This window comes from Bombus vancouverensis, chromosome 11 (assembly GCF_051014615.1).
Source record: "Bombus vancouverensis nearcticus chromosome 11, iyBomVanc1_principal, whole genome shotgun sequence".
Taxonomy (NCBI): domain Eukaryota; kingdom Metazoa; phylum Arthropoda; class Insecta; order Hymenoptera; family Apidae; genus Bombus; species Bombus vancouverensis.
The window spans coordinates 12,208,172-12,235,824 of NC_134921.1; the positions used below are offsets into that span (position 1 = coordinate 12,208,172).

Genomic DNA, 27,653 nt, shown 5'->3' on the forward strand with positions numbered 1-27,653 from the left:
TTCTCGTTTCGTCGAACGACTTTAAACAAACAATCCACGTCAAAAATATATGGAAGGGTCGCGATTTTTCTTTTCGAGTAGCTCTGTTTCTACAAGAAAGACCTAAAATATAATAAATATCACGTCGCTCTGTGTTAAATATTGCGCTCTCCTTAATTTTAACGGACCAAACCTGTGTCTGCCGGCTGTTTCGTTGCGGAACTATCTATTCGCCAACGACCTAACGATTCGACACTCTATGAAAGAAAATGTACGAAACGAATCGACTCACCAGTGTAACACCAGGCCGGCCAGACAACAGGGCTCTCGGTGTCCAGCTCCCTCATTCTCTCAGCGACCCGCGGACATCTCCACTCCGTACGCCCCGACGTAGCGGTGAGTATGTCCAGTTTGATTTCCGACACGAACAGCTTCCCTTGCAATCAACGATCAACCCCCTTTTCCGTTCAACGAGACTCAATCGCCCCGATCAGTCTACGCGCGAGTTAGCTCGAGTTCGTCAAGCTCTCAACGTTTCCAGCTCGTGCACGTTGGCGATACCCAAACCACCTGTTGAACGTCAAATCTGCAGCACGCGCAAACGCACAAGTCCGACAAGGATCATGCCTCCGGCACCGAAACGATCACTTGGTTGTGCACGGGTCGCCAACGAACGCGAAAGATCGTCGAGCCTGCCTTTATCGAACGACTGCACGTCCAACGATCAATTTCATTAAACAGTTAAGCGTAGATAAGAAATTTGCGACGATAAAGCACGAACGACGATCCGTCATCGGCGCGACGTGGTTTCGCTCTGGCCTTGCTACCAGAGGACAGTGGTCGTGTTCGTAAGAGCAGAGGAACAGCACGGCATAACGATGTTGCACGCGTGTTACACGAAAAACACCGTCGCGTCGCGTCGCGTCGCCTCGAATCGTCGCGTCTGCCGCGCGGTCGCGCACTAAATGTCACGGAAATGTCAATGAGGAGTCGCGGACGTTTGACACCTTCACTGTCCCCTCCTTCCTCTTACTCGGCACACAGTCACACGAGTGGAGGGTTAGTCTCGTCTTCCTCCTTGTTTAAACGAGAGGCTCGTCGTTCACCGATCCTCTCGGAACACTGTATCGACACTCGCGCAAAACTCCGGCGATCCTCCGCGTCGGCGATCGTCGACGATCGTCGTCCGACCCTCGACTGACGCGGTCTCGTACTGGTCTACTGTCGCGTGGCGAACACCTCTCGAACGCTCCTCGCCGCTTCCCCGAGTGCCTTCGAGTTTCCAGTTTCCACGATTGTTTACACACGACCGCGGACCTCGGCTAGAACCGAATCGTGTCTCCTCCTTCCTCTCTGTCCTCTATATTGCAAATCTTCTCGTACGAACATCCGACGAGCCAAGGACGTTAGACAGTGTCTTTCTCTCTCTCACATACACACACACTCTCTCTCTCTCTCTCTCTCTCACAAACGTTTTAGAAGCTTCGCGTCCCTAAGAGACTTTGTCGGAGGACGCGTCACCTTTACGACGACGGCGACGACCCGGTAGCGACGGACAGTCAGAGAGAGGATACGCGATCGATCGATCGTTGCCTCCACACGTTCGGGAGGATCGTTGACGTAGCGCAGGATGACACGACACTACAACACCGCACTGCTGCGTGAGGCGACGTCGAAGGGGACAGACGGAGACAGCGGGAGAAGGACGAAGCTTGGTAGGGGGTGAGAAGAGGAGACACACGCGGCGGGAGAGAAAGGGTGAAGGAATATATAAAGAAAAGAGAAGAGGTAAAAAGAAGAGAGAAAAAGAAAGAGAGAGAGAAAGAAAGAGAGAGGGAAGAACCTGACCACCGGACACGCTGGCTTGGTAGGCACGACACACAGGTAAGCGGAGTGGCACTTAGGTTGGTGCACCTGCCGCGAGAGTCCGCGTCGTAATGGGAGCGGGGCAACGGGCGGCAGGTAGGCAGGCCCACCGCTCGTCAACCTGCGGAGAAGGGGAATCAGTCACATGGCGAGGTGCCCCGCGCTGCCTGCGAACAAGGAGGTGGTAGCCGAACCAAGTGGTGGTGGACAAAAGGTGGCAGTGGTGGTGGTACTCGACTGAATCCACGGTGGTGGCGGCCGTGCTTGGTAGGATACGCGACCGCCGCGGCCGACGAGAAGGAGTAGGAATCGAACAGGACCTCGAGAACCGAGCGCACCGTCCGATCGGAGCAACCTGTCGCTTCGGGATTTCTTTGTGGATATGGTTCCTTCGGACGCGTCTACCGACCATCGTCGTTCGGTTCTTTTCGATCGGACGCGAAGAAGAAACACGATTTCGTTGAACTATGTCTGCTCTGGGACGAACGAATTTCTTTGGAGAGAAAAATGACGCCGCATTCTAGGTTACTGTCGCACGATTCGAAACCAACGGATTGCATCGAGGTTTCCGACGATGGTTTTGTAATAGATCGAAGATCGTGAATATTAGAATATCTCGCGAGGTATTGCGTAGCTTTGCTTCGATGCTGTTTCAACTATTTTAAAACCGTATCTCGATACTAAACGTAGATTCTCTGCCAGTAAAGAGATCGGGATCTCCGCGTGGGAATTCCGCAAGAATCGAGAAAATTCTACCGAATTAGTTTTACAATGTATTATATAATCGTTCGCTGTCGCAGTTTCTTACATATTAACGCAAAAACGCTCTCATAAAAGATAGAAAGTCTACCGGAACGATTTGTCCTGCAACGATTAGTCCGATCGTGAATTTCACATTCTACTTAGGCTACCGCTACCGGATACCATCGCAAGAGTGAAAGATTCGCAAACACTTGGCAAATTCAGGACTCCGTAGCTTGTTAATACAACTTGTACGACGTACGGCAGAATGCAAACTTAATTTGAATTTTAAAGAATGCAAATAAAATTCAAGAAAATATAAGGAAAACGTATTTAAAAAAAAAAATAATATGTGGAGGACATTTCGAAAGAGAGAAAGAGAGAGAAAGAGTGATTCCTTCATTTAGGTTCGACTCGGTGTTCGGACAAAAGGCACACGCGGTACTTTCGTGTCTCCGGTACCGACTATGGCTTCCTACAAAGGTCGTTGGCGAGTTCCATATTTGGATTCACCGAAGGAACAGAAGGGTATTGAATTCCAGGCGTTTCCACCGATCCACGGCTACAACCTGATGGCAGATTGTCCCCTGACTCGTCGTCGAGGAACGTCGTACGCTGTCTAACTACGTCTTTCTTTACGTCTCTAACTGAACGGAGTTACGTTTCGTCTAGCTGGACAGTATATCGATAAAACGAGACAAGAATGCCTTGTTGCAGCCGCGAGCGGATATGGATGCGGTTTCAGAACAATCGCGTGTACCCGCAAACGCAACGATCAACTATTCAACTGTTTTTAGAAATTGTCATCCGTTCGAGTGATTAATTTCATCGTTCGGAAAGTAGACAAGATCTATATTTAATAGATCGTCGGAGAGAAATCGTCGGATGGAACTTTTAACGTACTTTGGATCAGTTAGATTGGCGTTAAAAAAACAAATTATCGTCTCGATCACATATTCAAGGAAGAACGCTCGAAAACATAACGTCCGCTAATATACTATAATCATTCTAGTTAGAAAAAAAAATATCCTGAACGACGAGTACCACTCGACCTAAGCTGCATTCTCAATTCAGCTTCATCGTTATTCCACTTCCACGCGGACCATAACGCATCCCATCAACGAACCACCAATCTGCCTAGGAAGAGAAAAGAGGAAGTCGAACGAACCTGCGACGAACGTAACAAAAAGTCGAAGCACCTATCGAACGGCTACCTTAACGAAAGGAAAGTCGCGTAGGATCGTCAGGGGCTGGTTAACAGGGCCATAACCCCGCGATCCCACGACTTGACTCGCGTATGTCGCGACATCGTTATCGCCGCGGAATATCGGTAGTATACGCCGGTGTCCTGGAAGTGTTGCCCTAGGCGTCTCTCTGCGTGGCGACCGGGCAGTGCAAACGGCGAACGAAACGAGGCTGCAACCGTGCAGAGCACGGTAGGGTAGCTCAGCACGCTCGAGAGCACGGATGAGAGCTTGTTAGGTTAACCATCACATTGTTTCACGAGGGCGTGGTGGCGTGTTGTTTGCAACGAGTGCGTGGCGAGGAGGCCTTCCTCTCTGTGCATGCTACTCTCGACCGTCTCTCTCTCTCTCTCTCTCTCTCATTCTCTCTCTATCCCCGTTCCTCCGACCGCTATGGCCCGAAGATCGAGTCGTGGCATCGAGAGAGCGATATATCGCGGTCGATATATATCACTCGGCGAACCACTCGACTTCCATACGTCCGCTCCGGAGAGCGTACATATGTACGCGTGCATCGCCCGCGGGCTGGCTTCAAGGTCCTCGTTTAGATATCCGTTCCCTTCGAGATTATTCGAGGCAACGACGACGAAGACGATGACGACGACGACGACGAAGACGAAGACGACGACAACGAGAGTCGTTCGCCTTCCAGTTCGTCGATCCTTCCTATCCGAAGCCGATCGGCCAGCTTCCGGAGCTAGCCATTACCACCTCGGCCATTTTCTCTTTCGCGGCTCCAGCCGCGATTAAACGGTCCGTCGAACCCATCCCTTCGTCCCACGACGATGTAGTAATCGCCTCGGCACCGTCGATACCAGAGATTAGCGTCAATCGAAACCCTGCCCAGTCGCTGCCGTTCTCCGAGCCGATGGCTAGCGCGAGACGCGATTAACTAGGCTCGTCGTGATGCTGCTTGCTGGTTTCTTGGTACTACCAAGACGAGTGCAGCGATTCTTTTTGTAGAATGTTTGTTTGGTGCGTTTCTAAAGAACGTGTGATTGGCGCGTGATTAGCCAACTTTTGGCAGATTGCCTGTTGTTGCATCTCGTGACTTGAGCGATTTGAGCAAATATTTTTAACATATTTTTCTGCTTCCCCAAATAGTTTGAAACGATTCGTGCTACTATATGTCGTTCGAACGATGAAATCTTGATTTGATATCTCGAAAACGCGTCGACTTTACGATTAGACGTGCAACGCACACGGTATCTGTTTGAGTAATGCAAATGTTGGGTCAAAGGTTTCCAGTTCGATTTAAAATCCGTAGAAAGCTTCGGAAATAGCGCAGCACTTTCTAAGTAATATTTGATCTATGATAAAGCGGCGTTTTACCACATTTTCCATCGCTCCGAGCGACTGAACAATCATCTTTCTATGTTTCCCTCCTTTCCAGTGAACGTTCTCCCTTCGATCTGATCAAAACTCTCAAACTTTCATCGAAGTTGCCTGTCTAACGCCAGACTGCAAACAAAATTAACACAAATTTGCCAACATAGAAGTTTATGCGCAATTCTAAATGGTTTTCTTCTCTTCTTTCCGTTCGATTAAAATATCCTCGTCGGGCAACAACTCGTTAAGTCGGTTTAATTCTTACGGAAATTAGAACTGTCAAGAAAGTTGACAAGTAATACTACCTTTCTGAATAATTTCCAGTTTACGTTAAAGAAGTACTTCGTACTTCCTCCTGTTTCAAGATGCTAGATCATCTCTTATTCATCAATTTTATCTCGATTAAAATATTTCTACCTGCTCGTTGCTTGCTGTAAAGTCCTATACGGGATACCCATTAAAACACATTTTATTAAAAGCTTTAGCAAGAAACACAACATTTGTAACACTTTTGCTCGTCTCGTCCTTGCTTCTTTTCCAATTGCAACTGTCCTGGCTAATTATAACCTGCAGCAAAAGTTCGCTATGCAGCACCGATTAAAGCTAAAATTATCGGCATTCCTAACAAGCAGCGGAATACTCTTATTTTAGCGAGCAGAGTAGATGGATTTAACCGAACAAATTACATTTCGCGTATTCTTTTGTCCGCGATAAAAACATCTTCCAACTAGAATAGCCGCACGGGCTATCGAAAATTTACGACAGTCGACAAAACTGGAAACGCTTGAGTAACCACTCGTTGCCTTCATTTCGATAAAAGTCGCTGTTAATTTTATCGAAGGCAGCTGCAGCTCTTTGATGCTTGCGAGTACCTCGAATCTGACTCTGTCATTTTAACTGATTTGGCAATTCTAACATTAACCAGTTCCTCGAACCTGATTTCGAACGAGCACACAGTTAAATCTTTGCTCGTGCCCCGAGCAACCTGCGCCCGGTCTATATATTCCGGAGGAACGACTATCCGGAGAAACAGAGTGAAGCAAACGGAAGACGATCGGCTCGAAATCGACGCGTTAAAGTCGTCTCGCGGGACTGGAAGCCACGGCCTAGCCATAGCTCATCATCGGGGCCGAAGTAACCAGTGGCGTTCATGAATACGTGTTCATTATTTATGAGCAACGCCTCTCGGCATCAACTGGACCAGCCTCCCTATCTACCGGTAGGCACGAAGAGAGGCAGCCGGATAACGTATTACGTCTTCATATTTTTTTCCACCGATGCACGGCTGGTAATTAAAGGTGCCCCGCCAAGGACTCGGATGATTTATCGGCCGTGCTGCTTCAGCCTGATAAGATGGGACCAGCTGATAACGAGCTGCCTTTTGTACGTTCCAGGCACCGTGGATCGAACTGGGTCTCTTTTATTTCCCTCTTTCCCCTATCCTCTTCTTTTCATCTTTTCTTTCCTTCTTTCTTTCTCGAGTCGCTGCTCAGAGTGGTACTTGGCTAAGGTTCGAGAGTATCGAGGTGACACTGTAACGAGTAGTGTCAACTCTCATGTCCATTGGCCTACTCTCGTGTTGCGGTTCGTGCAAAACAAGCGATATCGCTGATGAACAGGAAGTTGTAAATTTCGCGATAAAGTCGAAGCTAACGGACACTGGAAGGTGTTTATGAACGCTCTGATCGAGGTGTTGCGTGGAGGATGGTGCGGGGTACGTTGAGGTGAGAATCGAACTCAAGTCTCGTACGTTTTAAAACGTTCGAGAGATAATGATAAAAAATACGTATTTTATGCAAGAATCGCTCGGAATAAACTAGCATTGGAACTTAACATAGCATAATATAAAATTCGAGGCGTGAAAGAAACTACGAATATTCTTCATCAAGTCCACGATGTGACTGTTAAGTACTATAGCTGTAATTTTCCAGAAACTTCGCTAACGCTCGAGAAAGAAATCGGCAAAGTTAAGCCCAAACGTTACAGCGTAGATGAATCGATAAAAATTTAAGGCCGGTACGTTTTAGCTGCATGGAAAAAAAACTAAATTGAAACAGCACCTGAACCTCTTAACAACGTCTCTTTTCCTCAAAGATCCTTCATGGAAGACCACTCTCTGTCCGGAAGAATCAGTCCTAATTCATGCTTTCGGCTCCAATCATCGTATTTCCCGGCGAAGATTACAGCGTTCCGAAACACTATAATTCACGCTGGATGGAGTCTCGCTTCTAAACAAACCGAAGCTGCCTCGAAAACCTAGCTCTCGGAGTTGCTCACCGGCAGTTGTTTCAAGTAACGTCAGAAACCATAGTGTTTCATTTCGTATAATATCGTTGCAGCGATGTAGCTCTCAAGCGTCAGCGGACTTTACCCTCGACAACGTTGGTACTCGAGTTTCTTGTGGTTTCTCTACTCGATAGATACGGTAAAGTCAAAGTGGTTCCACGTCGATTGCAACTGGCTACCGAAGAATGAATAGCATTTTATCATATCGATATTTCACATCTCGTTCTTGTTTCCCAATTTACCTTCGTCGGAACTGCTCTACAATTCCAATTTTTCATTCATCGATCCATCAATTAATCGCTGTTTCGATAATCGAGGTTTCAACAGATAAGGATCGGATGAACGCTGGCGTCTGCCAATGACCAATCTGAAACAAAGTGAAACCAACACCTCGTATCACCGACTCCAGGCCCATGCAACACCAAGGAACCGTGCTTAAACCTTTACGGTCCCGTTCAGCGAAGAAATTTACGCTCGTCGACAAAACAGAGAGCTCGAGGCGGTCCTCGGCAACGGCCACGACGACGATACCCGATGATGATTTCGAAGATTTAATTAAGACGTCCTGCCGGTACTAAAAACACCCTGCTCCCCTCCCGCTGCCCTTCTTCCTTCTTCACGTCCCACGAGAATCCCCATCGCGAGTTTCTCTTCTCTCGTTCTCGTCTGTTCGCTCGTCTCTTCCGGGCCAAGTTAAGAGGGACGCCCTATCGAATGGCTCGGTCGAATTTTTCAGCCCGTTTCGAAGGACGTTTTATTGGCCGCCTGATTTACGAGGAGCCAGGCTCACCGCGTAATTTGTTGCGCCGTATTTAATTTGCCTTAAAAGCGTCCCGCGTTAAAATAAAAGGAAAAACAGAGAAGGAGAAAGAAATCATTGGCCCAAAGAGTACAGAACCGGAAGGGGAAGAGCGTAACAACTTGGCCTCTGCAAGGCCAATGGACTCGCGTCTACACTCTCGGAGGCGTAAAAACGATAACGGGCAGCTGCTTTACGAAATTTTTATTATGATGTACGCGGAGAACACACGACGAACCACGGCCTTAATGAGCCACGAACCAAACCAAAGCCAGGCTGCACGAACGCCCGTGATACCGTCGAGAGATTTCGATTTCAACTGACTTTCAGGTCGATAGTCCGTCTACGGGATTTTGAAACAGGCATTGATTCTCGGATAACGGTGAAAACTTGGATCATTATTCCATATATACGTAAGAATTGAATTCTTCTAAAAAGCAGATAAACGCAGGAAACGACATAGAATATTCGTATTTATATGGAAGAAAATGGTACATGCTTTTCTACCTTTTTTTCTCTCGTAACGCTTATACAGATGCGCATTCTACAGATGCGATAATTAACAGTTCTAGCCGTGAATAATCTGCAACACATCCACGTAACTCTATGCGCATAAATATAAAAATCTAACGAACACGAAAACCGTAACGCGAAGAAGACCAGCAAAAACTGGAAGCAGACATTTTCTCCGAGGTACTTAACACTTTCCGGTGACAAAAACGCTCGATTTTCTCGGCCACTTTATTATCTGACACAATCTCAATAAACGAGCCAATTAATAAACACGTTCCATACTAAAACTCGACACTCGACGCTTCGTTCATTAATTACGTTTCCCGCCATCGCATACCAACCGCGTCATCAAACTTAACCTCAAACAACGCCGATTTTTCAGCTTCGTTAATTACGATAAAAGAGAACTTTGTGCCCGAGGGGGGAAAACGGCGACGCAGCCTTTTATTAACTAGAAACCAGTCAACGGCGTATTGCATAAACGCGTTAATTACAATCTCATTTTGATCGAAGCGAGCTTCGTCCTGAACGCGTTTTACCTCTTCCATTTTTCATTCGAGCTTATCCTTTCAACCCGGCTTAATAGTGTCCCCTCGGTGGAAAGAACGAGCGTGGGGCACGTCACAAAATTCATTACGTATAAAAAAATCCCAAGGGAGTAGAGAAGAGCCGAAGAATAAGAAGAAGAGGAGAGGTACTCTCCTCGCGTTTCTCCATTCAGGATCGCGTAAAGTTCCGGTGAAAAAGTTTCATGGCCTTTAAACCAAACCTCGCAGAACCACGCGAGTTTTTTGCCTGTACCCGGGAGAGAAACGAGGCTGCTTTAGTAACGTACGGCTAATTTCGATGTAATTTACAGGAATGTTCTGCTTCGCCGTTCAGCACGCAGGAAGAGGATCGGGTCGAATAATGTTCGCGGATTTTAGTTAATTAAATACCTTGTTCGATGCCCGGCCGCGTGTATAAAACATAAACGCCGTGCCCGTTTTATTATTCGCTCGTTTCGGTGGCCGTTTCGAATAATTTAAAAACAACGATTCTCGTTAATCCGTGGACTAAACGCAGAGGGATCCTCAGCTTCCACTTAGCCGGGCAATTGTAGAAAATAGAGAGCCGAGACGGAAATAATTAATTGAGTATCGAAGGATATAAAGTTTCGCGGAGCTACGTATATATAGAGTTTCTTAATAATAATAATTCTGTTGCCACTTTCGTCTCGAGCGAGAATCCGACACTGAAAGACTTTATCAGTAGCGCGATGAAAAGTATCTGTCGCATACAGATGCAAGATAATCACGTCAGGCGAATAATCGTGTTTCCAAAGACTGGAATCATCGATACAGGAAATGAGGAGCTGCATTATTTTACCGGGAAAGCTTGTAAGAAAATTTTTTGTCGCTATCGAAAAATAAAAATTCGTATTCGGTTGAACCCTCGCCATTCCGGTGACTGACCGTTTCCAACGCTAAAGAAAATCGGAAGCAGTCGCAACCGGAACACCATCCGAACACAGACGCTCGTTCGAAGCTCGATTCCCGGCTGTCTCTCCTTTCAAAGTCCAAACTTAGTCGTGTTCATGGCGATTTATATCGCGAGACGATAAATGGAATGACGAACGCGAACACGCACGATTATAACTGTCGAGGTAACGCCGACAGATGCCGATGAATCAGCGGAGGTAAAGGTCAGAGGAATATACGCGCACTTGAAAGGTCAAGGAAACGTGGTCGAACGAGCCATAAGTAAAAAAAAAAAAAAAAAATCGGTACGTGATTTGAGAACTAATTAATCCACGGGCTTTCTCAACGTTGCTTCGTCTAAAAAGTGTTTGCTTTCCTTGCACGCTGCTTACGCAATCGTTCTTGTCCGAGCAACTCGTTAATTATATTGACCGACGTGTGCTGTTAAAACGATCGACGTGTAATCGAAATCGATCAGTCGTGTACTCGCGCGAGCTCGACATTCGGTTAGAACAACGTTTTCAAGGCAAGATACCGTGGATCAAGCAATCATGGAAACTTGTTCCACGCTCGCGTGTGGGTTTTCATGGATCGTGTTCTTCCACGATGAAAATGCTGGCCCACGCGTGTCATTCAACGCGCTCGATCAAATTATTTCTGTTTTATTAATGTCCTTGTGGTTGAACGTGTGCCGGTAAGTTTCAGCGGATGTTTTAATAGAACGCTTGATCTAAGCTCTGACAAACGTATTTGTATCATACGAAGAATCGTACAGTACAGTTAAAAATTGCCATAATTTTCATGCAAAAAGCGGAATAAAAATTTCATCCGGATCGTCCGACTTTCTAGAAGAGAAGCGTTAAAACGCTGTTTCATTGCTCTATAGATCAAGACGCAAGAATCTTTCATCTTCGACGAACTGAACCTGTCGACAGGCACGCAACCATACGTTCGGCTTTAATTATCAAAAAATAAAATCCCTCATTAGCTAACACGTTGTACATCTCCTATTCCTATATTCGGTAGTTAAAATGGCTCCTGGTCGATAACAAATTAATCTCCGACCTCCTAAAACCTGACAATTACATAACGAAAAATCCAACTATCCACGATCATTCACGCTTCCAATTGGAATCGAGTGATTATTTTTCCTTCGGATATCAAACAACTGCGTGCTAGTTGTCATCGATCGAACGTGGTTATATAAAATGGACGCTTTACGAGCGATAATAATTTAGAAGGGAGGAAGCCACCGGACTCACGGAAGGCGTCTTCGGGAACGAAAAAGATCATCGACTAATTTATTATTCTCCCCGCTCGAACCTGTTAACGCTTTGGCCAATAAACGAGGGACCCTTAATTAACAGCGAATCGTTTATCGCGTTTCCAACGTGACATCCGACGTGTCTCTAGTTAATTTATATAGCTGCACGCCTAGAAGCGGAAAGATTTATGTCTAACAAATGAAAACGTTAACGGTTCCAATGAATTTTACACAGCGTGTTTGTTTCTTCCAGCCTTTACGTACTTTTCTGTTTTTTCTTGTCCAACCTTTTCGTATTATTTTTACTCCTCTTTAATTTATTTTCCCTCTATCGTTCGTTTTATTTATCCTTTAGCTTTTTCATTCTCGTTGCCGCTATGGAAGATTCGATGTGCACTAGCAGCACAGAAGATTTGTAATTAGCGCAATTCCTAAAAAACGAGCTACTCATCAGAGAAGTTACGAATACGCTAGCATTTCGTAATTGAGAAAAACTCGCTTGAGAAACACCAAGAACCTCGATGATGGTCTAATAATATAAGTTTCACTGTAAAATAGTCGACCTAGTAACAGATTCGATGTTTTACGCTACAGTTTGCTCGTCTTCGATCTTGAAAAACCCTGGTGCGTTCAAATTTTTCCTCGGCAGTATAAATCTGTTTAATTCAGCTCCCCTCGCGCCTATAATTTAATACAATTTGGTCGAAGAGACAGGCGTGTGAAATTGTAAGACGAAGGCTTGCGTAAAGGAGAAAACATCGTAAATTCGTCATCGGGACGTTAAGTACGGACGTATCGCTGGAAGCTAGTAATAATTGAGGGAACTGGCGCCTGGAATGTCAAATGTTATTACAAGGGGGTGGCGTGATTCCTCGAATCCGATGGACATGGACCACTAAAAAAAAAAAAAACGGGACGCTCAATCGATGTTTCTTCAGCGTTTTAATAGTCAACGATCGCTATCGTTGACGGGATACAAGGCAGTAAAATACTAGAAACAGTCGTAAATTGGCTAAGCAGAGTAAAATCGAGTAGCGTCCGCAGAGACGATGTAATTGCGACGTTTTGCTGCTGGACAGTGGCGAGATGAAACTTGAAGACTCTCAGAACGATGTGCTAGAATGACGAATAACCGGACGACGAAGGAAATCCTCTGTAATTAAGCGAGTTACGTCGAAATGGCTCGTAATCGTGTGTAAGAAGAATAGAACGAAGCGAGATGTCCTCTATCGAATTTGCATTTTGAAAATATTCAAAAAGACTCGTATCTACGGAATAGAGCAACAAAAATAAATGTCCATCGTGGGTTTTGTTTAACAGTCGTCGTTCCTTTCCTCTAAAACTCGCGTTTTTTCAGCTACTATAGTAACGTGGGATTTAAAATTCACGAGATCGTAGGATCACGCCTCGAAACGATGATCAAAAGGCAGGAATCCATGGAAGAAAGAGTAGCAATGGTGAATCCCGAGGTGGTTTCCCATCAGCTACCTCGACATCGCAACCGCGGCTCTCCGGAGCGTAAGAATAAGGGAAAGAAAGGCTGAAAAGAGCGCACAGAGTGAAAGAGGGAGCGGGGCACGCACGGCGCACAAAGTGCAATTTCACCATTTTTGCCTCGTAAAATCCGGCCAATGAACGACGTAAAAATGAATAACTGGAGGATCGTTCACCCGCGGAACGAACGCGTAGCGTCCCGCTTCGTGTACACGACGCCTCTTTCCCCTTGTAGCCTTCCATCTCGTCCTTCTTCATCTCGCTCCTCCTCTTCCTTCGTCTCAAGTCTCGCCCCAACCTTGCTCCGCGAAACGATTTTTATCTTCCGGGTAGAATAGATTATCTTTATTTACGAGCGATCCGTGGCGCGGGCAAATTGTTTGGGAACGGGAGGGCCGCTTATTTAGAAGCCGTAAACTATTCAATACGCCAGCGAACCAGGATCCACCAACGCGCACACGCGAGTCAAAAACGAGCCAAAAAAAAGGGTGAAATCGGGTTTTCGCTTCGCCACCTTGTCGTAGCTCTGCACCAGATTCTCTCGCGATGTTGCCTGTTGTCCGTGCGATACCGCGATTACAAGTCAAGGTGTGGCGAAGCGTTCGTCGCGATTAAAAAATTAAATCGTCGAGACGCGCGATATCAAGGAATTCCTCGAGGCTACACAGGGCTACGTGGATTCCACGTAGACGAGCGATTTCTTTTTTCGGATACGAGACGAAGCGCCAGACGCGTGACAATTCCGTGGAATGTGCACACGCATTGCGTGTCAATAGCTTCGGATTACGCTAAGCTCAGGCTCGGCTCTGTAGTTCTGCACACGCGAATGGGTTAATACGGCCTCTGTTTCGAGGTCTAGGTCGCGAGAAACCGTAGTCTTTGCCAGATCCTTTCACCCCGCGTCATCCCTGGACAAGAAACACGGAAGCTCTTATCTGATACACCGGCCAGGCAATAAACTTTAATCGGAAAGGCTCGTTATCGGACCGAATCCCGCGGCGATCGACTGGACGGGGAATTACGGGTCGAGGCCGATAAACGTTAGCCTCGTTCCTTTCGTTGAATAAGATGAAAGGTTGCTCGGGTGAAAAGCGTTTTCTGATGGATTTCTAATTTAGTCGGACGGGATGAATTGTTCGGCGTTTCGAAATGTTCCAGGTAGATGGTGTAGTTTCGCTTTTAAGTGGGGAGCGATTCGATCAGGGTTGCTACACTCGAGAAGCGAGAAGAGGGAACGTCGACGCCTCGGAGAAATAAAAGTTGGAAGGTTGAAAAGAAAGGAGGAGGAAATGACAGGTAAGTTTGGGAGGAAGTTTAGGATAAACGAGGACCAATGGAAACGGATTTCTAATTTTCTTCTCTCGCCGAACACCTCGAATTTTGCAGAAACATAATAACGTTTTACTATTACGCAACTTTTACGGATTATTTGATTGCTTCGCCCCTAACGGGTTAATCGAGGCGTTCGCTTTCAACGGAGGGTGTAATTTTAGCTTAATGGAAGTTACGTTTTCGTTTTCTTCATAGTGGGTGGTTACAAGCTATTAAAGATCCCCATCCAACATGTAGCAATAGGTAATCTTGAGCAGTTAATACAAATTCCTAAACGTTATAAAAACCTTGACGAATATTAGGAATTTAGATAGACACTGATGAAAACTCGATGTTCACTTGTCGTTCGCTTTTCCCAAAAATATAAAAGAAATTCCAAGTGTATTCGCGTTACATATCCTGAATCATTGAGGGATTTCAGGCGAAAATTTTAACCGACTTACGGTTGATAGAAAATTCGATTACGATCCTCCGCAACGTCAATTTCTCACAAGGCCACGATTCGTGTGATTAAAGTTACGCAGGATATCCTCGATTCTGGTCGTTTAAAACCTGCAACCATCAAATCCCGAGAAATGCTAAACTGCTGCAAAGAAGCGACGCGAGCAAAAAGAAGAGAATCGAATAATGCCCTGAAAAGATCTCTCACGATCGCTCAAGCTCCCATCAGGCAAAGGTCAACTCTCGACGAGTCAAGACGGAATGTTAATCAAGCTCGAATCAAGCGTTAGAAACGAAATACAATTAAGGAAACCAGATAGAGGCGGAACGCCATAAAATGCACGGGACGTGTGAAATGCTACATATCGACACGCTGGCGAAGCCTCATCGGTGATCGATAATGGCAGCGTTACGATGGAAGAGAAGGAAGAACAACAAGACGCGACCATAGAAGAAGACGAGGAAGACGACGAAGAAGAAGCAGAGGCAGAAAGTTCCACCAGAAGTGGAGAAGAGGTAGAAGAAAGAAGCAACGATGTAGGAAGAAGTAGGAGAAGAGAAACGATGAAGAGGAGCAACAAAAGGCTGCGCCTCGGGTGCCGGGCGGGGCTCAGATGTTTATCCCGGTCGACCTCTTCCCCTAGCTCTCTTCAGGCCCCTCTTCGTGGTCGCTGGCGTGCCCCCTTCACCTCCGCTTCTTGCGGAGAGAAGCGCGCCCTCGGCGATCCGGAGCTCTCGAGCGTTGCATCTCTACGTTATGCGTGCTCTTCTGCGCGAGGATGCACGGTCACAGTGGCGTCGCAACCGTCACTTTGTCGTGATGTCGTATTTATGGCTACATCGACCGACCGTACGAAGATCGACTCCTGTTGGTTGTCGTCAGCGAAATTTCAACCCTTGTGGATTTCTTACGTTATCGTACTCTGAGAACGACACCATCGACTGCAACGTTTATAAAGTGTTTGCACGATCTGTGACCAACGTTTCTCTAACAATTAAATAGTCGATCAAGAATTAATTGGCACAGAGGTTGACAAAGAACGACCGGTCTCGCGTCGTGACTGAGAAAGCGAAAGCTATGCACGAGAAGATATATTCGTCGATGGAAAGAGAACCGACCCAACGTCGATATTGTCGAGAAATGAGATTCGACTCGCGCTTCACGCGTTAGACAAAAAGCTTCTTACGCAAACTTCGATTATTCATCGTGCGAGCGAGACTGAAATCCCCTTGGAAGCATCGGGAGCAATCTCGATCGCGGCTAAACGTATTCGCGTGAATCGTCGCTGTACGTCGAAACGATCTTCCTCCTGCGAGACTCTGGTCTGAAAGAAATTTCGCTACCTCACGACAAGAAGATAATTGCCGGCGCTGCTAGCCGCCTACCGATCCGATCGCCGATCGATTATGCAAAAGAATGCGCCCGAGATAGCGCCCAGCCCAGGATGTCGATGCTACGCGAGGCGAGGCTGTTCACTTTGATAGCCATATTCGCTCATAATCGAGTCGACCGGAAAGGAAGCGAAGAGGGCGAGGTCGTCGGCTCGTGACGGGCCGCTGGACGCTCTCTGATAAAAGAAACTGAAAAGAAATAAAAGGAAAAAGGAAGAGGGAGAAGGGCAGAGAGAGAGGGAAAGAGAGAGAGAGAGAGAGAGGGAAAAAACGTAACCTTAATCAGACACTTCGCATCGCCTCTATTCAGCTCCTGGCGAGCGGAGTGATCTAGCTCGCAGCAGGTTCTTCGGGACAAAAAATCGATGAATGAACCTTCGCCAGAGCGAACGTTTCGCGCTTCCTATCGTCTTGCTCCAAGTTTCTGACGTGGATCCCGCGAATTTTTTTCCTCTGGCTGACCACCTACGCGACTTGATATTTGGGTTCCGAGGTCTGGATAGCTTCCTCCGATTTGACACGGAATTTTTTGAGAAAATTGACTTTAGAGGTCGAGCTTCGAACGAGAAAGCGCGTGTTTGACAAGGTTAGTCGAGGCTTGACTTTACACAATTGCCACGATCGAGGTTGATCGACGCAATATCGTTGCAAGAAGCGTGTAATTGACAGTGGATGAGTGGCTTTCTTATTGATGATGATGCGATGAACGACCTCTACTCTAAATAGAAATCACACGCGAGAACTCTGCTGTTCTAAACTCGTCTCCTAATAAAAATCCGCGGGATGACTTACTTTCTGCAACATCTTAAGAATCCAAAACTATAGCAACGGATCTCTTTTTCCAAAACGATTCAAAAACAATCGCAAACTTCTTGGAATGTTTCTTCGTGGCGAATCAATTACGACGAGCCTCGCTCCACCATCCATCGAACCTTGGTTCTTCCTATTCTCCCAATCGTCCGCATTGACGATAATTAAAGCAGCAGAAAGCGAATGACAAAGGGCACGCCGTAGGAATCCATAAGAACAAAGGAGCGCTGGCTGCGCGAGGATCGTTAGCGGCGAGCACGTACACCGCTGATGACGCACTTCCGGCCGGTTGAACCCCCATGGTGGCCCCGTGATAATTCCGGGGGATCGAGAAACAGCTCCGAGGATCCATCCACCGTGACTCCGTGGCCCCGTGACGACCCCGTGGTGGATGTTTGCTCTTGTTGCGGTGCGCAACACCGGAGAGGCCGCCGCTCGGTAGGAGAAAGAGTGCGGAGGCGAACGAAACAAGATAAAGTGGAAGAGACGGAGGAGGAGGTGGCGGTGGTGGTGGAACAGGCGAAAGGAGAGCGAGGGGCAGTAACAAGAAAAACAGGAAGACCCGCGAGGGGAAAGGAGGTGGACGAGAAGGAGTGCTCGGATCCAACGCCTAGCCTCCGAAGGAGCCGAGTGCCAGCCCGATGGTAGCGGTTCGCTCATCATTGTAATTACTTCGCGAGGATGTACCAGTATATTGGATCATTATCGACCGCTCCATATCTACCACCTAGCCCATAAGTATAGACTTATGCTCCCGATGCCTCGTAACAGCTGAACCCCCCTTCGTGTATTCGCTTCTGCCAAACGCGCGTATATCTTCCACCTCTACGAGGGGAAGGGGCAAGAAATCTTCGAGTATATTGGCACACTTGTATGTAGCAGGAGAAAATAGCCGCTGCCACTTGCAATATAACTCGCTGCGTCGTTGTCGTACGAGATTATTGCCCCTGGAGACCGGATTGCGTAGGGTGTCTTCGGGTACAAGACAAGGGGCTATTAGAGGTGTGTCATTTCGAACGGGGGTTTTGGTTTCGTTCTTTTTGGAATTGCCACGACGTTTCGAAGGAAGTTTGAAGATATTCGATATTCCGCATATCGACGGATATCGCGTACTTCTTTCTCGCTTTCTTTGCCAATTATTTCCTGTCTTCTCGAGTTGTTTAATTCGTCGTAGAGATTATGTACTCGGTTACCTGTTCGGTTTACGACGAGCAAAATGCTTCATTCTAAACGGCGAAACGCTCTATGTGTCGGTGTAATCTCCTTCGTATGAAATAAATAATTTAAACAAGTTCCAAGAGCTTCGCTCGATCTCGGTTTCAACGAAAGCTACGTTCGCGTCTACGATTATCGCGAGCGTGTAACTGCCACAAATCCTCGGAAAATAATAAAAGCTTCGAGCAGCATTGCACGCGAACGATCGCCAATTACTTTGTCGCGTCGTAAATCACGCGAAAAAAATTCCCATTCATGCAAATCGGTATCAGCGAGCACCGCGGGCCGAATATCATTCAGCTCGTCCCTCGAACGCCATTCGAGCGAGTTATTTCAAGTGGCAATGGTTATTACCCCACCCTATATATCGAAGGGAATATATACCTTGGCCGCAGCGATGGAGTCACGTATGTCGATGATACGGGAGCACGTGCACCGGTGTTGGTGTCCACACCGGCGAATCTCGATCTTGGCACGTACGAGCTAACGACTCGTTCGTACGAGTCTCTGATCAAATAACCGCGACCCGAACAACTTTCTCGGCGGATCTGCATCTCCCTGTCGAAAGGGCACGTTCGAGGAACGTATCGAGAGAAGAAGAAGAAGAAGAAGAAGAAGAAGGAGCAGGAGGAGGAGGAGGAGGAGGAAAAAGGATCACGGAAGCGCGTATCCAACGACGCTGGATATTAGACGAGTAATTGGAATATGAGTTTTAGATCGTTACTGGAATTCGATTTAGATTGAAGATTAAACGTAGATTAATCTAAGGGCTCAATGGAAGATTGGTACACGCCTGTTTTTTTTTCTGTTTTTATCAGGAACTAAATGAATAGAGAAAACGATATATACCATTCGAATTTGCCTGGAAGACTTGATTATAAATTTCTCAGTTTTTATGGATACACACGGTGATGTGCTTTAACGAGAATACGAATGAAATTCATTTTTCGTTGTAAACGCATCGGATAAAACATTTAAAGCATTTAGAAAGTCGTAGAATAGAAAGTATCAACATTCTAGTTGTTAATGCAGACTCACTCGCAAAGTTCACTCTGGATATTACGCGTCTAATATCGAGCTGGAAATTGTTCTACGTTACAGAAACTGTCCCTTGGAATGCCGTAGAAATTCGATCGCGAGCTTGTCAACCCGGTCGACGTGACCGCGCGAAAAGAAAGATCGCTTCCGCTCGAACGATAATCATCGATACATCTCGATACATCTCGAAGGATACGCACGCCTTCTTTGTCCGCGAGATCTATCGTATCTCGCTTCTTTCTGTCGCACGAATCTTCGATTTTTGACCACCGACACGCTCGAGATACGATGTCTCTTCTAAGCTTCTCAACCGTATCGAATATCAACCGCTTTCCGATACGTAGCGAAATAATTAAAAAAGAAAAAGAACGTTCTCTCACTTCGTGTTACTCGCAACGTTCGAATCCATCTCATCTTCCAAACTCGGATCAAATCCGACTCAAAGCTTGTAAAAAGCAAGCCTCGCCTAAGGTGCGAAGTTCGAACGTATAGCGTCAAACGTTCGATCGAAATCGATCATCGGATCTGTTGAGCAACAGCAGATAAGGGAACCGAGCCGTTAACTCGGAGCAGCGAGGTTCAGGACACCGGAGCCAGGATCGATCCAGGACGTGCAACGGGAGCAGTCGAGGCAACGGGAGCGTATCGAGAGATGCTTTGTCGATAATCCTTCAGGGTAGGTCGGCGTGCATCGTGCTCGGCCCTATCGAGCCGATGCACAAGTCCAAGCGAGGCAAGTTGCTCGTTCGCTCGGGATCAGAAGCAACAACGGCAGCATCGGCATCGGCATCAGAAGAAGAAGAAGAAGAAGAAGAAGAAGAAGGAGAAGAAGAAGTAGCAGAAGAAGAAGAAGAAGAAGAAAAGGAGGGACAAGAGCAGAAGGAGCGGCAGGAAGAGGAGAAGAAGGAAAAGAGGAGAAGAAAGAGGTGGAGAGAAGAGAAGTTATCGGGTCTCTTTCTCCATCCTTTCTTTAACCTCTGGCTCGCTTCTTCGGCCGCCTCCGACCTACGTGTAGATGCTCAGGTGTAAAACCGTTGATTGCCACGCCAGTATTTTCTCTTTGCACGGCACGATGGTAGTAGCGGTGGGCGTGCCGGCCACGACCGAAGGGAGACGGCCAAGGCCTCCTCTCATCGTGCTACCGCGATTATGTTTATTATACTTTGGCACACGCGTGTGCGTACGTGCGAGTACTTACATCTGGCCTCGCCTTTCCGCCGTATAGCGAGCATCATCGCTCCGGACGTGACGCCGGGACGCGGCGTTATTCGCGCCAACTGCCTCTTACGCGAGAGAGCTTCCCATTCGAGTTCGCTCGAGCCAAGAAGCTCGTTTCCAGAAGCCTCCCGATACTCGACGGTTAATTTGGGAGACCGTGGTTAAGGTACGACCGGCGGTAAATTAAAATTTTGATGGAGTTCGCGCGACGATCGACCGCTTTAAAATTGGGAACGGGAAGTTGGTGGGTAACCACTTTGCCTTGGAATTTGGTCGGCGACTCGGTGATGAGCCATGCGCGCTTATTTAATTTTGCGATACTTAGCCGAGAATAATCTTTGATGAAGTAATACGTGTACCTTGCTCTTAGTAGGAATATAGTGGAGGTAGAAATTAAAATAAACTGCCGCGATTATTTGAAATAATTCCTCGAATTCTACCGACGACGTAAAAATGCTAAAATGTCAGTCTTTTAAATACGCAATTTCTTCTTTGAACAGTGAAGTAACGCGAATAAATCATCCGCTTTGAAGATTTTATCGGTATACTTCGTCAAACTTTATCTTCGTAAAACTTTCCTGTACGATAAAACGCTTCGTCTAATATCGATATGGAATCAATGACGAAATTCTTAAACTCTTGCACACAGCTGTGCTCCACCTTCTCGATTACGATACTATCGCGTAGGCTCGTTACAAAAGAAGCTGATCGAATCGATATTCCCGTGAAGGAACGGCAAGCGCATCATTATCAATGACGCTCGTGTCACGAGCACGCACGTATCAGGTTCGAGACTGAGCGGCGAGGATGAGGCTGGCTTAGAATTCCATCGAGGTGGAGCCTTGACATTTCGTGGCCTGGAATCGACCGGCATAATTGATCGGCCTCTGGCGGCTCCCATTCGACGAACGACCATGCTATTCCATTGCGTCTGGTACGGTTACGACGAACTCTGCGTACGACCTCGCCGACCGGTAGAACGCGGCCACGTTGACTTTGTGAACTGGATTCCACCGACTCTGGTGGGGATCCGCTATTCCTCCACTTTTAAATATCTTCGCACTTTTACCGTGTTCGCTGCTATATCGTAGAAAACGAAGAGTATACGTTCTTCATCTTCTACGAGAAAGCAGTTTTTAAATTCCGTACACGGTCGACCGATCCTAAAAATTATATTGTCTTCCTATATCATTAATTTTTGGCATACCGAAGATATCAAAGTATTACTTCCCAATAAGTTTCCAGAATTTATCAAGTATTTTTAACAAACGCTATTCTCGTGGAATCCTAACGGATATTAATCGATAATTCTACCAATTGATCCAGAGATGGGAATAAATTTGAAAAAGGACCAAAGGACAAAGCACTTGTTCGAGCAGCTTCTCTCTATTTTCCTGACCACGAACGACCCTTTTCCCGCAACTATTCCCATTGACCGCAAACTACGCAAACACAAGGCAACGACCAATTTCATTCGCATCCTCTGTAGCGATTATCTGCGCGGAACCGCCTATTCGATCATTGAACCGCGAACGCCGCCACCGTTCTATGCAACGACTTCCAATAAATCGGCTGTGCGCACCCAACCGCCACTTTCATAAATTACACCGTCTCCGGCATCGATGTTCCGTGACGCCAAAAAGTTACAGCCATCGGCGGGACTATCGATAACTTGGCTCTGGTACCAGGCGACACCGGACGTTCTCTTCTATGGACTTTCCATAAATCGGACACCGAGGAACTCGCCGATAAATCTGGATGCAACTATGCCCTCGAGGAACCATTTACGACGAGGAAAATAAAAAAGGGAGAAAAGGAAGAATCGAAAGGAGAAAAGAAAAAAATCTACCACGACCAAGATACTGTCTACGAGGACGTTCTCCCTAGCATACCTGTCATTATCGCGAACGGTCGTTGCAATTCGTTCTGGTTAAACGTGGACGTTCGACCGGTGGCGAATGGTGGCCGACTACGGCAAACAAACGCTACACTGGCGCAATTTCGCGTCGTTAACGACGTCGAGGCGTCGAGGCGAGGGACGCGCGTGTGTGAACGCGCCAATAACGCCGCTCAGGGCGTACTAAAAATTTTATAGCGTCGCGCGTACGTCAGCGTGAACAGGGCGGAGGATGAACAGGAGGAAAGAGCGCGGAAAGGAAGGCGAGTAAGAAGCGAACGGTGGCGATACCCTGTTTAACAAAGTAATGACTACAATTATTCTGCTTTACATCTGCCTCGCGGAGCCACGGCCACGATCCGACGTACCTTCGAACGGAGACGGTGCAATTTACCGCGGATAATCGTCGATCAAGAAGAGTTACAACTGCCGGAGATTGTGTCAGCTACTCGGTTACATTGAAACGATGCTTCTTTTTTCACTTTGCACGATCGCTGTCCGGAGAACGCATAAACCGATGGTTTATCGCTCAATCTCTGTCCTCTTCGGACTTCCTAGCAGATAAGGAGAGAAATTTGAACGGTTCAGAGCTTCGAACATCCGACTCGATAGAAAATAATGTACAAGTTCGATCGTAGCATGGACCAAGAGAGAGATTTTCGAGAGTTTCGAGAGATTCGGAAAATCGTACAGCTATTAAAAATCTACACGCTAATGTGTCGCGCTAATTTATCACGTCAAACGACTCTGGCTGAATTAAAACATCCACAACTGCTTCGAACGAGATCCGAAACTCCTTCCAACACGAAATTCGTCATTCGCAGGAGCAAGCAAGCGAGGAGTCCTCGCGTGCAGAGGGGACATATCGTCTTCCTCGTGAGATAACAAAGCATTCCAACCCTCGACCGGCCCAGGTCCCGGGCGTATAGGAAAAGTTGCTCGCGTGGTTCGTGTCGTGGCTCGTTCAATTTACATAAACACGTACTCATCGATTGCTGGACCAGATTGCCGGCCGTTATTACTTCTACGACCGGTTAACTGCGACATAGGACCACGAATAATCGCTAGACCCTAATCGTTTCGTTACGCATCGACCACGACCACGTTCCGAAGATCGATATACCGTGGTCCAACGAAATATCTGGTCCGTTTTATTTCGGATACGTGTCTCCGTTACGCGCGATCGACTCCAGAAACAGCGTGTTTCACTGTTTCAAAGTGATTCTTTGATCGTGACGATGCTGCCACCTTGAAAACGTGCCTTGTTCTGCGGTGATGTAGTTTTTTGCGACTCGTGGCCCGATGATTTTGGTGTAGGGAGAATCGGAATGGCGATAGACAGAGAGGCAGGTGTGGAAGACGGTGTAGGTTGATTGCAGGTTCACCTAATTTCGGCTGATTGCAGATGGTCGTGCAAATTAATAGCTTCGAAGAAGACGATGATTTCGAAACTTTTTCCTCCGATATTGGCACTATTACTTTAATAACTGCGATGCTAATAAAATGAAAAGAAAATTGAAATTGTGGTTTCTAAGAGAATCCTTGTAACGCGATACTCTGTGTCAGATTTTATGACGAAAAAGAAAAATTAACAAGAAAATTAAGGGGAATTAATATTGGAGGAAGAGAAAAATCTTTGAATCGAAGCGAACTCGAAACAAATTGATATAAAATTTGTTTTTAGGAAAAATAAAGCAATTTCGAATTTGCTTACGATGCAAAAAGGAAATGACACGCGGAATAAAACGAATTAACTTTTGCCTTGCAAATGGAGGAACAAAAATATTTAATATATAGTTTTACCATCGCGAACTTCTCGGATATATCTACGTATTTTATTTGCAAAATCATCGACGGTCTACTAACAAACAACGCTTAACCTTCCATTATAACATCCTGTCATTATAAACGGCATTTTATGTTCGCTTGATATTTCCAATTTTAGCAAAACCATCCTCGCGCTCATTTACCTTCATCATTTTCGTTATTCGACCAGATTTCGCATAAATTCCACTTCTTATGATCAATTGTAAAAAGATCATTGCACAGTTGATTATCCGTAATCACGGAAAGCAGTCTTAGAAAAATATATAAGAAACTATACGTTGCTAATAAGACGCACGGAATTGCTTAAAAACTGATCATCGTATCGTTAAGACAATTTAACCAATAATATCGCCATAGTTAAATATCTAAATTAACAGGTTAATAAGTTAATGCGAGTTGGTAAGTTAAACAGCGAAGATGGTAAATTAAACGACCAACGAATATCGTTTCGTGGTTGAACGAACGCGAGAAAAGTACCGATATTGCAAACAGGCGTAGTAAAATTAAAACAAATTAATTCTAAAGCCAGCGGCGATTGAAACATAAAATTTGTCTCGTTGTCGATGTAAAAATTTTTAACGATCCTAATTCAATAGCCATGGACGGTAAATCGATAAATCAGAAAGAAAAAAAAAATGATAGACAGAAAGGCGAACAAAAGTTGTTTGATAGCTCACCAAATTGGCACGCGAATGAAGCACCGGCATCAGGAAATCCATTCTTCTCCGAACCTGGAACAAAAACGAAAGATAGATCGTCAGATGGAGGAATCGATAGCGGGTTAAACGCAGACGGATAAACGGCAGAATCGAACAAATGCAGATGCAAGGCACCACCCACGGCGTAACCCTTTCCCTCGACTGTCATTAAAGAGACCGCCCTAGATGTCGATTCCAAGGACTCGCATGAGCTCAATGGAGAGATTTTAATCAAATCGATCGTGGAGATTCGATCGAGATTCGTGGGATCTACGTTTCATTGTTCAACAATGTCGAGCGTATGGTAACGTGAATGTGTATGGTAACGTGAATGTATGTTAATGGTTGGTATTGTGCGGATGTTGTGCTGTTGCATCGAATGGCTGGGGATTATAATGCTTTTTAATTATACATATATCGAATGATGTTGTAACATCGTGAGGTTCGTTACGAGAACCGATCCTATGGTAAAAGTTAGATTTTTATCGAGATAAGTAGGAACAATCCTGTTTGAAAAGAGAAAGCTTAGAAAACAGAGGTTAATTATCATAATGGTGATAGGTTAAAGGGATAACAGGAATCATCGTATTGCTAAATGGCAGTTGTAATAGATTTTGTACGCAGATTAATAGACGGAGAATATTAATTTTTATGTCAATCCCACAACGTATATATTGTGTAATTTTTTTCAATACGGACGATTGTCTACAAATTTGTATCTTTACGATTCGATATTACACGTTTTATCTGTTTCCCGATTTAGATCTTGACAATTTCTAAAAGAGAGGAAAAAAACGACACTTGTAAGAAAGCAGAACAGGAATCTTTAGCAGGCGTGCACTTGCTAAACGGAAGATCGAAATCAAAGAAGCCTTGGGCCGCACTGCCGGACGAGCTGAAGCACGCTAGAGGGGGTAGCAATTCCAATCACTCGGGGATGGAACGCGTATCGATCGATCGATCGACGAATACCACGTGCTCCGCGACTGCAACTGTAGGTGGTAGTCGGGAGCACCACCCACGAAGTAGCTACTTAGCATGCACGACCAGCTAGAAGGTAGCTACCTACCTATCTGACAAGGTTAACTAATACAACTTCCCTGGTCGAGCAGATACTCTTTTGATTGCAAGCGCGTCGATGAATCGATAGAAGAAATGCGATTTCTAACGATCAGTAGCGACAGAAAGATATTTTTCGTTGCGGAATATCAGGTCAGGCGAGAGAAAGAGAAGAAAACGGAGATCCAGAAAAATCCAAAGATTCGAAATTTCAGACTCGAAAATTCAAAGAATCCAAGCGCTCGTTTTTAATAAGATACGCGAGTATTAAAACGATTAATCACTCGCGAGGAAATAATGCAAAGCAACCTGCAACACGAATGCAAATGAGAGGAAACCAAATAGAAACAATGATGATCGGACAATTTACAACGTTTACACGCGCAGCTATCGACGAATCGCTAATTAAATCAGTGCGATAACCTAACAGAAACGAGCTGTCGTTACGGATCGATTTAATTGGTCTTTGGTCAGCGGTATGTATTATTCCACGTTGGTAGACCGGTACGTCGAGCCACGTCAAAACGTTGAAAATGAGAAAACCTCGCAGCGGGGCACCTGCTACCGAGCTTTCCATACTTCCGACCGTGACTTTTTTCTCGGTCCACGCGCTCCAGCGGATTGGAAGCCGGTCGCTTCAGCGGACGCCCAGCATGGGGTGGCTTCGTGCGAGCACCACGACAGTGAAATTGCGCGATTACTCGTTTTCTTGGTGTTTCAACGTCGGGGCTCGTCGGAATACCGATATATTAAGTCATAAATTCGCGACTAAGGCCTCGCCGGGATTAAGGACTGTACTTCGTGCTTGCGAAGTATACCCCTTTTTGCGAAGACAAATTTGGTACCGGCCTGCGTGCAAAAAATTTATTAATAACACTGATCCGTAGGAGAGAAATTTCGTTCCTTTTTTAGTTTACGTTTCATTTAGGTTCGCGAAGTTTCTCCAGGGTTTTCGAAGACAAATTTTACGTCGCTTCGCGTACAACAATTTATTAATAACGTAGGGGAACGTCGTGCCTTTTTAGGCTGCGTTTCGTGGAAGTTGGCGAAACTTCTTTATTTTTGGATTGTTATATGAATGCGAAGATTTATTAATGATATTAAGCGTTAGGGTCGTTGATGGCTCAGGCGGAATTGGATCCTTGAATTTCTTCGTTAAGGATTTTTATTTTCATTGAGAAATTCTTGCCGCGCTTGATTTATCGATGATTGTACGGTGTAGGGGGCGTTAATAAGGGTCCAGAATTTTGTCAACTGGCAAATTGATAACTCTTCTTATTAAAGCACTTTTTCTTACCTCCATATTCTTCTGGAATGAAGTGAAAGCCCCAGTCGAGGCTAAACATTTTGGCAGATCTTTACAACAGTATTTTAGTAACATTAATTTATCGAAGGTGTTTTTTAATGTTACGACCACAAGAACACTGATATATCCTCACAAGAAGTATTAAACCGTGTTTTTCATTAATACAAAAAATTTAGCTCGATTTGGTCAGTTTTAATTAACACTTTTCTCAAATCTATGTCAGTTTGCTGACAGTTCCAAAGCACAGCTACGTGATTTTCCTGAAATCGATTATCTTCGCTGAAACTTACGACATCCCCAAACTTTGCTACCAAAATCAAATTTCTCCCACAAAATACGAACAACACGCGTATCATATGCCAATCAACGACACTGCACAAAGTACAGTCTCAAACCATTCGCACTACTGGGCCTTTCAATAATCGTCTAGAAACGACGTTCGATC

The 27,653-nt window shown here is 45.8% G+C and overlaps 1 protein-coding gene across 3 annotated transcripts in view; it reads right to left on the reverse strand.

Moving 5' to 3' along the window:
- Nucleotides 1-27,263, reverse strand: part of LOC117154691 (uncharacterized) — a 178,642-nt gene extending 151,379 nt beyond the window's left edge. For 2 of the 3 annotated variants that reach the window (XM_033329900.2, XM_033329902.2), the window contains exons 1-2: nt 27,200-27,263; nt 24,823-24,876 (exon numbers count right to left, since the gene is read on the reverse strand). In XM_033329900.2, coding sequence (XP_033185791.1) covers nt 24,823-24,876; nt 27,200-27,248 — 103 coding nt within the window. In that variant the 5' untranslated portion in view covers nt 27,249-27,263. Of the gene's footprint in view, nt 1-271; nt 1,916-24,822; nt 24,877-27,199 lie in introns of those variants that run through there. The other variant, XM_033329901.2, reaches the window with a different exon arrangement.
- Nucleotides 27,264-27,653: the final 390 nt, after the last annotated feature.